The 12,806-nt window shown below is 41.8% G+C and overlaps 1 protein-coding gene across 1 annotated transcript; it reads left to right on the forward strand.

The window, feature by feature from the left end:
* The first annotated feature begins 382 nt into the window (after nt 1-382).
* On the forward strand, nt 383-3,478 carry LOC6631377 (fatty acid CoA ligase Acsl3-like). The gene is made up of 2 exons (XM_032440042.2): nt 383-1,232; nt 1,854-3,478. The coding sequence occupies exons 1-2, from the start codon at nt 446-448 to the stop codon at nt 3,194-3,196; spliced, it is 2,130 nt and encodes a 709-aa protein (XP_032295933.1). The 5' UTR covers nt 383-445; the 3' UTR covers nt 3,197-3,478.
* Nucleotides 3,479-12,806: the final 9,328 nt, after the last annotated feature.

A 12,806-nucleotide genomic window follows, 5' to 3' on the forward strand; every position in this document is an offset into this window, starting at 1 on the left:
ATAAATTCTTGTAGAGCATGAAAAATATCTTAAATTCGCTGATAAGAGTCTAAGCAAACTAAGAAAGTGTTTTCCGCTTTTTTCTATTTTTCCTCTCGAGAATGGGAGGCTTTGTAAAAATGCGCCAATCTGCAAAGCTCTGTTCGAAAAAGTGCTTATTGGTTATCGATAGGAAATAAGGTGAACAGCTGATTGACTTTTGTTTACATTTCGTTGGTCGTTGGTTTTTTATGTGGTGTGAATCTCAAAGTTTGCAAACAATGTATGGAAATGAGTGGTAAAAGAGAATTGTTTACCCCGCGGTTGAAAGTTTCAGGCTTGTTTTGTTTTAGCTGACGGAGTTGCTAGGTAAACAAAGTATCGATAGAGCAGACTGGCAACAAAGTTAACTGGTCACGAGGTTGAATCATATACAACTGTCAGAAACAAAAAAAAATATGAAATTATGTTGAAATACTGGGTGCCGTGCGCCGTGGTCGCCATCAAGGCGCTTATATTTATCATCGACATTGTAACACTTCCGGTATATTTTGTATTGCAGGCGCCGTGGAAGCGTGGACAGGAAGCGAAGCGCATAAAGGCAAGGATCATTAAGAATGAGAAGACTGAGCTAACATATCGGACAACGGAGCCGCCACGGTCTGTGCATGTGAAGATGCTCCAGGAGAACATTGACACGCTGGAGAAGGTCTTCACTTACGTGGCCAAAACGTATCAGAGCAAGCGCTGTCTGGGCACGCGCCAGATACTAAGCGAGGAGGACGAGCCGCAGCCAAACGGACGCATCTTCAAGAAATACAACTTGGGCGAATACAAATGGAAAAGCTTCATCGAAGCCGAGCGCCTGGCGGCCAGTTTCGGACGTGGCCTGCGGGCACTGGGCCAGTCGCCACACCAAAATATTGTCATCTTTGCCGAGACGCGCGAGGAGTGGATGATCGCCGCCCAGGGCTGCTTCAAGCAGTCTATGCCCATTGTCACCGTCTACGCCACGCTGGGCGACGATGGCATCGCCCACTGCATCACGGAAACGGAAGTGACCACTGTCATCACCTCCCACGACCTGCTGCCCAAGTTCAGGACGCTGCTCAACAAATGCCCCAATGTCAACACAATTATCTACATGGAGGACCAGCTGCACAAGACCGACATAGCCGATCTTAAGGAACATGGAAGTGTCAAGATAATGCCCTTCTCCAGCGTCATCAAAAATGGCAGTGTCCTCAAATGCGGTAGGTTTAAAATGGCAAATATCAAACTGTGCGGATCACATATAGATTAGCTGTAACGCTTAATAGTTAAGAAATAGAAATGTGAAAGTATGCAACCAAAAATATATAAATTGACTTAACCCCATGACTATACAAATAAAGTAGGTATTATGTAGATAAAAGAACAAAGACATAGAAAAACCAAGTAAAGACAAATTTAAAAATATATGTATTATATACATATATATAGGTATCATAAGAAAGTAACGAAAAGTATATAGATTGAGTTAATCACATGAGATAACAAATAAAATAGGTATTATGTAGGTAAAAGATTAGGAAGTATACTTATTAATAAAATGGGTGGAGCAAAGGATGAATAATTCTACATAGAAATATATACAGATACAGATACGCAGGGTATACAAAATTCTGATCATGTAAATTATTTCTATTGGTGCTATTTTATAAAGTAGTTCGATCTTGATAGGAATGTGTTGGCAGCATAATTATTTTTGATACATTGGCGGGACTCGACCGATTCCCTGCTTCTTTAAATTTCTGCAAGGGTATAAGCAGAGAGATGCGTTATAAACAGTCTTGTCAAAAAAACAGATAAATTCTGAATTCTTTCCTCTACAGAGAGCGTCCCACCCAAGGCAGATGACATTGCCATAATTATGTACACGTCTGGCTCAACTGGCACCCCGAAGGGCGTAATATTATCGCACAAAAACTGCATCGCGACCATGAAGGGCTTTTGCGATATGGTGAACATATATCCGGAGGATGTGCTGATCGGGTTCTTGCCCTTGGCGCACGTATTCGAGCTGCTGGCGGAGAGTGTTTGCCTAATGACTGGCATCTCGATTGGCTACTCGACGCCGCTAACACTGATTGACTCAAGCAGCAAGATCAAGCGCGGCTGCCTGGGTGATGCTTCCGTGCTGAAGCCCACATGCATGACCTCGGTGCCACTAATATTGGATCGCGTCTCGAAGGGCATCAACGACAAAATCAACTTGAGTTCGCCGATCAAGAAGGCGCTGTTCCAGCTGGTCTACCATTACAAGGTCAAGTGGATACGACGTGGCTTTCAAACGCCGCTAATTGACAAGCTGTTCTTCAAGAAAGTGGCCCAACTGATGGGTGGCAAGGTGCGCCTCATTATGTCCGGCGGCGCTCCACTCTCGGCCGACACACACGAACAGATCAAGACATGCCTCTGTGTGCATTTGATCCAGGGTTATGGCCTGACCGAGACCACATCCGCGGCCACTGTGATGGATAATTTTGATATGAGCTATGGACGCACTGGCGGACCGCTGACCATTTGCGACATACGGCTGGTTAACTGGGAGGAGGGCAACTATCGTGTCACCAATAAGCCCCATCCGCAGGGCGAGGTTCTCATCGGTGGCGAATGCGTCTCCCAGGGCTATTATAAACTGCCCAGCAAGGCTGGCGAGGACTTTTTTGAGGAGGAGGGACAACGCTGGTTCAAGACTGGCGACATTGGCGAAATCCATCCCGATGGCGTCCTCAAGATTATTGATCGCAAAAAGGATCTGGTCAAGCTGCAGGCCGGCGAGTATGTCTCCTTGGGCAAGATCGAAACGGAGCTCAAGACCTGCGGGGTCATTGAGAACATTTGTGTCTATGGGGATTCCACAAAACAATTCACCGTCGCCCTCATTGTGCCCAATCAGAGCCAGCTTGCACAGCTGGCCGCACGAATTGGGCTCTCAAACAAATCCTTCAACGAGCTGTGCTCCTCGCCTAAAATGATAGATGCCATGCTCAAGGAAATCGGCGAGCATGCCCGCAAATGCAAGCTACAAAAGTACGAGGTACCCGTGGCAGTTACCCTCTGCAATGAGGTCTGGTCCCCAGACATGGGTCTGGTTACGGCCGCCTTTAAGCTGAAGCGCAAGAATATCCAGGATAAATACCAAAAGGATATCAATAGAATGTATGCCTCATGAATGCACCATGTGCTGACCTAAAATTAAATTGTTGTAGCAGAAAACACACGCACACGCACACACACTCACAGATACATTTACATTTTAATATGCACATACACACTTAAACACATACAATAGTCTGCAAAGAGAAAGTTTTCAGTATTTAGAAATTCATTTTAGTTGCTCTCATTTCAAGTTTAGTTTATGTATATAACAAGCTTTAATTTTGTTAATTTTATTGTATAATCCACCTTTAAATACGAATACATACACACACACGCACACACACAATACATGTTTAATTAATTACCATTCTTCACGTCAGTCTTTCAGAGAGATCAGCAGTTGGCTGGGCCATACTATTTATGCAATCTTATATGGTATCCCTGCCGTGTTAGTAGCTGAGCTCATAATATTGTATACATATATCATATATGTATAAGAAATCACCATATAATATCCCGAGACTTCTATATGACATTACAGTCGTAAAACGTAGCTTACTATCGACTATCGGCTGATAGTTCATATATAAGTATATATGATATAATAGGCAGAAATTGGGAAAGTTTTTGTTGATATGTGGGCAGCATAGCAAAGCTCGTAAATGTAAAGCTTGATAAGCACATATCTCGAAAATCGTGTTTCCTACTATAACTTCATTTTTAAAAGAACATATTAATGATATAGGGGTCCGATCCGACCGCTTCTGACAGTAAAACGATCATAAGAAAGGTCTTGTGACTATAGCCTTTAAACTGAGGTACTTGCAGCTATATCGACTTAGCTATTGAGAATAGTCAGGAATACATCTTTATGGGGTCGGAGATATCTTTTATATAAATTTCGTAAAGAAATTTTTACCCTAAAACCTAGGCAAGTTTGCACAAAAACAGACAACTATATATATGCTAATGTATGAAAAAGACATTCTTCAACGCGATGCACATTTCGTGAAAAAGTTACATTCCCTCGTCTGCAGAGCCAAATTAAGGATTCCTCTCGTTTCGCATCAGCACTTAAGCTGAAGAGTCTCGACTGTTGCTAGAGATTTGCGAATTTCGCATTGTTAAACTTATTGCTAAGTGTTGGCAGTCGCTGTTGAAGGCAGCTTAGAGCTTAGCTCTAGATTTGATTCTACTTTAAAAGTCTTCTCATCGGGCCACTTAACCTCGCCTTGATTAGAAATTAAACATGACAGTTGCACTGGGCCTTTACTTTTCCATGATTTTAAGACAATAAAACCATATAAGTATATTTACTCGAATATGGATTAGACGATTTGCTGTGACTGTGTCCGAGCTCGTATGAATGCGAGCTAGCGCTTGATCTGGTCGAGACAGTCCGCAGTTGAAAATGTATTCACTGTTGATCTATTGCACGCTGTTCATTTTCCGATTTCTTGACAAAATGATCCAATGAAATTTTTATGTTGACAACATAGGTTTGCTTCTTGTCGCATTTTGGAACGTTCTCAAGGGAGCACTTTACTTTAACATTGTACTTCAAGGTACTTGTCCTGGAACGTTTTAGCCTCACAGTGACAGTATATGTGTGCGGATCGTCGGGGCTTTTTTCGACTTTGGTTCCGTAAATGTACATGTCTGCTCTTTAAAATGTACCTAACCTCACTTTCGGCCCTAGAGCATGCGTTCGGCTTATAACAAATTAGATATATCTGCAAGGAGAGTCAATATTTATTATTATTTCCTCAAGTATCCAATCTTCCTTCTGTCTTGCTTCAATTGTCTTGATAGAAAATGCACATGTGCAGCAGCTCTCACCTGTCCAAATGCAAAAAGTACAACTAGGAATGAAAGCGATACGAGTACGATGCTATACGAGTACTTTAATCTAGATTTGGAGTGTTTTCATCGCACGACCAGGGCTGCAAATTCTTAGCTCCAATATCTTATGCGGTGCCCCCAACAAAGATTCCAATTGCAGCCCCAAGTGTAATGCGTGTAATGATAATATTCCCCTCTGATGTTCAATCCAAATTAAATTTAATGGAAAACAAATTAACTGTGCGTTTTGTGGAACAAATTTATCTCCGATTTCCAGCAATCAATTGCTGAAATGAATACAGCAGAAAAGGCTATGCATTTTTACTGTGACTGCAACTGCTGCAGTTGTCAGCAAAATCAATTGAATTAAAATCGTGAATAAATTAAATTAATGAAGCTGCTAAATAGACTGAACTAGGGTATACCCTGCAGCAAGGTCTAAACTGGGTTATAAATGCGAAGATATTTGCATTAAACTGCATTTTGTGACTGTACACAACTATCGATTCAACCGATTCCGATAGTTGCAGCAAACACTAGACATCACACATCGAAGGTTTAAAATACTTCAACAAGACGAAACTAACAAATAAAGAATGGAGAGAAAATGTTTCCATTTAAAAATACAATACTATGCAAATGTAGAAAGAGAATTTTTTTAAATAAAAATTTGCAATTATGTCTATTTATAGTTCAGACTGGCAAAGTTTTTTGGGCGAAGTTTTGCTTCAAACTTATTTTAAAAGCTCTATATAAGAACTTAGTAAATACATGTTTCAACATTGGTAAATTGAGGGAAAACGATTGTATGAATGTTTTTGTTTACCGCCCGATGGGTATCAAAACAATTTTCAAAGATCTTTGAAATAATTATTTTAGAAGTGCCACGGGCAAGGACGGGGTATACCCGCCAGTCCTATATATAACGATAGATTTGTGGCCCCTGCACGGTCGCTAACACTCTGGCTTTTGGCATGTCCCTTACATATGCATGCTAGTTAATAAAAAAAAAATATCTGCCCGGCCTGCCGTGTACTAATATATTGTACATGACGTTGAAATACAAAAAGAACATGCAGCTCATGATGATCAAATATGCAGGCATCATTAGCTCAGCATAACCGCAACAAACGCCTGCACACACACACGCAATCAAAGACGCACACGGAAAAAGCAAATATGGGAAACCTCGGGAGGTTTGGCAGTCCCTCCACAGTCCCCGTATAGTGCTCGTACTTTTGCAATTAAAAAGCTAGCATAACGGTAAATACTCGCATGTTGGCCCCGTGCATCGCACGTGCGAAGCGCCATTTTGCCAGCCAGTTTGCTGCTGCCGCCGGAAACGGAAACGCGTTCATATAACACGCATATATTTCTAGCAATTACAACAAGCAGCGCGCCTTTTGCCTTTGCATAGTAGACATAGTAGACACTTCAACACTCACTCCCGAACTACCCAACCCCACTCCCCGATCCCCATCCCACGTTATCGCCAGAGCAACCCTCTATGAAAGCCATGCGGTTGCCGCAGCAGACCAGATACATGCCACACGAGAGACTTGCAATTTATGGCGCTTACCAATTGTCCAAGTTTATGGTTTTAATTTTTGTATATTACACACACACCCACACACACATAATTATACAGAGGCGACACGTGCGTATTTTCAATTTTTACTCATTAATTTTAATTATTTTGTAATAAATCGAAGATTTATTGCTCACAAGTTGTATGTAGCATAATTTTTATCACGTATTTGCTCGCCTCATACCTACACCTCATAAATGTGTGAGACTGTGTGTGTCTGTGTGTGTGTGTGCAGCTTGGCCAGGTTAGTCTCGGAGTGTCAAGGGTATTACGGTCGCTGTTGCGGTGGCTTTTGCTGTCGCTCGTCGCTCGTTGCCAGTTGCTGGCACATGAGCTACACTTGACTCCATTGATTCCATTAGTTTTTATACAATTTTAAAGCATATGAATTCTGAACTTGTTTGAAATTCATTAAACTTTCGGAAAACTTAAATTGACTATCCTCAAAATGACATCGCTATTAACTTGTAATATATATGTGAAAAAATAATACACATTTTCTAGACTTAAACAAACACCAAGACAAAAGTTCATTTTGCAATTAAAAGCTTTTAATTGGCTTTACAAATGTATTATTAGAATATGTATAAATGTGATCAATTCCATGAGTCAAAATTCGTATGACCCTCTTAGGAAGTCCCACTTAATACAAGATCTAGCTTATAAATAAATAATATAAGAGATTATCGGGCTCTGGCTGGATAATGCTGCATTAAAAATCTAATTTTCTGTTACATTAAAATATATTTAATATCTAATATAACTACAAAATGTATTTATTTCTTTAACTTATTTTCAAATTTGCTTAAATACTGGTGAAGAATCATCAAGGAGCGGCATCATTGCATATAGCATACGATCCATTTAGGAAGTCATGCAAGTAATAGAAGTTTGACATTGCTCAGTCGCTACATGAATTCTTGTGGCATTTAAGAGCTTATTTGTTTGTGGCAAGTGTATGGCAAACTTTCGTACTGCCCATATACTATTTAAGGGCTAGGGCAATAACCAAAACTGCCCACTGAGCAGCGCAGCGCAACAAGCAGCAAGAACAACAAACAAACACAAGCATAAATTCAAAAAAAAAAAAAAAAAAAAAAAAAACAAGCGGAAAAAAAAAACAGGGAAGCCCTAACAAAAAAGAAGAAGCAAAAAAAAAATGGTTGTTTTGAATTGCTTTTGCCTGCACAACGGGCAACTTGGCAACTTTGAACGCAGGAGCTGGCAGGACTAATGAGGCTGCTGGCGGACATGGCGCAAATGAGCGAGGCGCCTGCCAAGCGAGTGCCCCAGCTGGGAGGGGGAGTGTGTGGGGCGGGCGCTGCCTGGTGCTGCCTGGTGGTCCGGGTTGTTAAATTAAAGCGGCGTTAGCAAACAGCGCCTGGGCGGGGGGTAGGCGGTGGGGAACCTGCAGAAACCGCAACTGAATAGCAAAAAAAAAAGGCAAAAACAAAAAATAAGTTCTAATTGTTTGTAGACATTAAATGGGGCGCCGTTTGGAAATTATTGCCATTCGCTTCAAATCTTCGGTGAATCGCCAGCGCAAGCTTCTCAACCCTGCCCCGCTGTGTCGACACTGTATGCGAGCGTGTGTGTGTGTGTGTGTGTGTGTGTGCGTGCAACATAATTGGTCGCTTGGTCGCTCATAACAATAAGCAGAAATGTTGCTGCCTGCCACCCACACCCCCCCTCCATTCCAACCACCTCCCTGGGCACGCTGTGAGCCTGCTTCTTAGTTGTTGTTCGGCAACTGAACACAAAATGGCCGCATGACGAATGTAACGGGCGGTGCGGCTCATAAACTTGCAACAATAACAACAGCAACAGCCGTGGCTAGTTGCGCATTTCGGCAATGGGCGTGCCACACAGCTTCAATAGCTTGCGTGTATGTGTGTGCGTGTGTGCGTGTGTGCGTATGCGTCCGTTTCGACGCCTTGTAAGTTTTAATTGTAATCGCATGTGTTTTGTGTGGCAGCAGCACATACACCGTCTGATTATTAGGCTTTAAATAATTAATTGCTTATGCATGTAATGGGCGTTGCCCGAGTGTGTGTGCGTGTGTGTGTGTGTGTGTGTCGCTAAATTTTCAATTACGTCGCCTCTTCAGTCGCACTCAACACCAAATCCACATGACTAGCACTTGCGGTCGCCAGTCAGTCACTTGGGTGCGCCCACATGTCCTTCAGTTGCAATTGCAATAACATTTTGCGGTTTTCGGTCCTGGCCAAAGGAATTTAATTAAGCTTGAAATTTGAATGAATTTCGACAGCTCCTTCAGCTGCTTCTTCATTTGGCCGCAATTTGCAGGCATTGCACAATTATCAAGTCAAATGCAAAAACTAATAAAAACCCTTTTGCTTATTGCCTTGTTGAATAACAATATCTCACATTGCCGTCGGTCTGCAGCAATAAATGCACTTAAGAAAAATAAAAATATAAATATATAAAATATATAGATTGATTAATTTGTTTTAGGTTGCGTATACGTAACAAGTTCACAGGAATTAAAACAACTTCGAATTGTACAAGAAAGAACTACCTAAGTAAAAATAAGACGAAAAACCAGCAATATGCAAAAACACACAATAGCAAATGTGCTTTCGTCGAGGGTACGCGTCGAGGAGATGATCTGTACCCGGTAAGTATCATGACGAATTTGCGTAACTCTTTTTCATTATATATATAAAAAATGAGAAGTATTTTTAATAAGTGTATACAAGAAGAGTACCTAGTTAGTCTTAGAGCTATTCTTGAATTATTTTCAAATCGATACTCATTGATATTAAGGAAATGGAACATGATGTCGACCCAGTATTCAGCTTTATCGTAAAGTTACGTTATTAACGCGCTAAACTGATTCAGCTCAATGGTTTCTTTTCTTTTATAAGTGCATTCGGACACAGTCAATACACCCAATACACCCAATTTTAATGGGTAGACGAAATAAAAGAAAAATTAAGTCAGCGCCTTGGCCCATGATTAATTACAGCGACCGGATGAGAGCCTAGACCAAATGTCCAATGCACACAAAGGAAGAGAGAGGGAGAGAGGTAGCAAAAGAGGAGGACACATACACGCACAGTCTCCATGCGGCGAATGATTTATGGCTTTTTAAAGATAGCCATCAACATCAACGGCAAACGCTGCCCAGATAAAGCAGCCACAATGGCTCGCTGCCGAAAATACTCGTGCCCTCACACAGCCGGCCGCATTGACAGCGACATTCACATGGATACGGAGTGCGAGTCCAACTCCAGAAGCAGACCAATGCAGAACCCCAGCATTGACTTCCGTTTCCGCTTCTGTTGCCGCACATCGCACTGAGCCAGCACTACGCGCGTCTCAGAGCCCGTGTTGACTTTATTTACGAGTAGTAGAAGTGAAATGAAGTTGATTTCATGATTGCGTCGAAATTGTCTATGAAAATGTAAATGTGTAATTATTTGGAAAATGGCAGGCTGTGCCAACAGCAACAGCAACAACAACAACAAAAGCTAAATAGCAACAACCACATTAATGAGGCCGGGCCAGGCAAAAGCTAAATAAATCTTGCCCAAGCGCCTTGTCGCACACTTGTCGCCCGGCCAGGGACCCAGACCCAGACCCAGACCCAGACGTGTAAGTAGCGCAAAGGACATACTTTAAATTGTGTGCCAAAACATTAAGCACTGTTAAGAACTGGGTCGCTGGGCCACGGGCAGCGGGCAGCGGGCAGAGGGCAGAGGGCAGCTCACTAGCTCAGAACAACTAAAGTTTCATTCTTATTGGCAACTTTTCTGCAATCGTATCTTGGCCAAAAGCGAAACCTGGCCGACGACATCTGCGAGTGAGTTTCGAAAAAGTCGGTTCATTCATTTGGAATTTAAATTCACAGTCAGCCAGCTGGCAAAGATATTTAAAAGCCACAAGAAGAAACAAGAAACCTCTCACAATAAGCGGCTCAGCAAAATATCTATGGCACGAAAATAAAGCACCAAAGAATTGTGCAATTTCCATAGAATTTAAATTTGGACACATATTTACACTCTGTACACAAGCTGAAGCAAGGCATATTGGTTGAGTAAAATATGATTTTAATGTCGCACACGCATTTATGTTCGTATATTCGTGCGTCACGGAAATCTCAAAGATCTATATCTCTCGCAGTGCTAAAGTTGAGGGCATTATTAAATATCACGCAGAAAATATGATACTCTAGAGTTCTAGTCACAGTTGTAAAATAAAGTAACGTGAGAGCCAAGGTATAAAAAGCTTAGCTAGAATATTCAATAGGCAATAATAGATCCAATTTATTTCAATATATTTACTAGTTTTTGCTAACGCATCATTAATGATTACCCGACAAATGAATGAACAGTAAAATATATACAAATCCTGGTACCCAAACAAGAAATTTATGGTACCATTTCTGGTAGAATCTAATCTAGCCCATAATTTCAATTTGAAAATATTAACGGCATGCAATATTTTCAGTAGAACGGGCAATTTTTATAAAAAATCAATTAATTGTTTCATTAAAATTCAAAAGGATATATAAAGCAAAGCAATGTTTAAAGGCTGCACAGGGCATTGCCCAGCTGGGTAATTCCAACTGCAACGTTTTTCACTTGTTTTCATATTATAGATACACATATACATATATATATATATAATTTTTCCTTTGTTGTTGTTTTTATTTTTGCTGCAAAGTTTAAAAGTCATTTGGCATTCAATTGGGATTCACTTATACCACAAAAGCGACCAAATGAATTTGATGTAAAAACTTTTGCACAAAAACTTTGATGTGCTAACCCACCAAAGCAAATCTCTTCCCCGATTCCTATCTCTCCCTCCCCTCCCACCACCACCATCCCTCTATCCTTAACAGGTGTGTCGGCAAGGACAATGTCAACGCTTCTGCTGCAGACGAGCCGAGGCCTGGCCTGAAACATGTTTCAGTCTAGATAAATGCCAGACACTTAAGTCATTTACAGCCCGCGCTGGTTGCGGACCAGGCGTGCCCGCATCTGTTTTAGAGCCGCCAACCGAATGGAAACTTAAGTTGTAAGACCGAGCACCCCCAGTCCCGTATTCCATTGTGAAACTATATCTACGTCCATGGCTGGTCGCCGTTGGCATTTTGCATTCGGCACTTGAACAAGTCGACAAGCTGCAGCTGCACTTCAAAATGGCGCAGTTAAGTGTGACAATAATGATGTTGTCTATGGCGACGGCTGCTTAGCCGTCGAGTGCTGCCACAACCCTATGCTGGCCTCCCCTCCCCGCTCAAGTAAGCAGACCTCAGTCGAATATTTTTGGCAGGCAGCACTACGCGATAATAAAATAACACCCAAAAGGCAAAAACAAAACCCATAGCGATTGCCAGTTGGCAGTTCTCTCCGCAAGATGTCGCCACTGGTGTGCCTGTGTCTGGGTGTGTGAGTGTGTGTGTGCAACACTGGTGTTAAGTAGGCCGCATCAACTGATAGAACCATTGAACGACCTCAACTGCCTGCAGTCTCCATGCAGCTTAAGATGTTTTCCAGAACTGGCAACATTTTAGGCGGGTCTCAAGAAATGAATCCTGGCTCGAAGCTTACCTCATTTAGGGCGTATGTGTGTATGTGTGAGTGTGTGTGTGTGTGTGTGTGTGTGCAAGTGCATTTGTGGAATTTGTGTGTTGCGACTAAGTGTAACGGTAAATCTACACTGCAAGAAAATGGCAAAGGTGCAACTGTTTTTTAAGTTGGTTGCGCTGCAATAATTCTTTTAAATCTTTTTAACATCCTTACGTAAAGTTATATATTTTGTTATTTGTATTCAAGATGGCAACTCTTGTACGCGAGTCTAACGATTCGGCAAAGTACGTATTGCATCGCGCGATGACAGATCTATCAGTTTTTACAATTTGCCAGTCAGTTACAACTGACACTAACATGAGAACAAAAAACTTTAACATTGCGTTGTAGCATAAGGTGTGGCAACCCTTTGAATATACGAGCATTGCAGTTAGTTATGACTGCGGACGAAGGTTGCCAGATGGAGCACATTTATCGTGCTGTCTACCAGTGTATTTATATCGGCTATCAGGCGGATCGCAAGGGTTGTACGAAATGATAAGCGGGAAGCGGGGACTGGGATGGTTGAGGCAATGTGGTAGATATGGCACTGCAGCACAGCAAATGTCATTGTAATACTGGTAAACGGCAAGTTGCGTAAATGGCAGCACAATGTGTGATAAATGTGCTGGCCAGGCACAAAGCAATAGAGCAAG

The sequence above is a fragment of the Drosophila virilis genome, chromosome X, assembly GCF_030788295.1.
Source record: "Drosophila virilis strain 15010-1051.87 chromosome X, Dvir_AGI_RSII-ME, whole genome shotgun sequence".
Taxonomy (NCBI): domain Eukaryota; kingdom Metazoa; phylum Arthropoda; class Insecta; order Diptera; family Drosophilidae; genus Drosophila; species Drosophila virilis.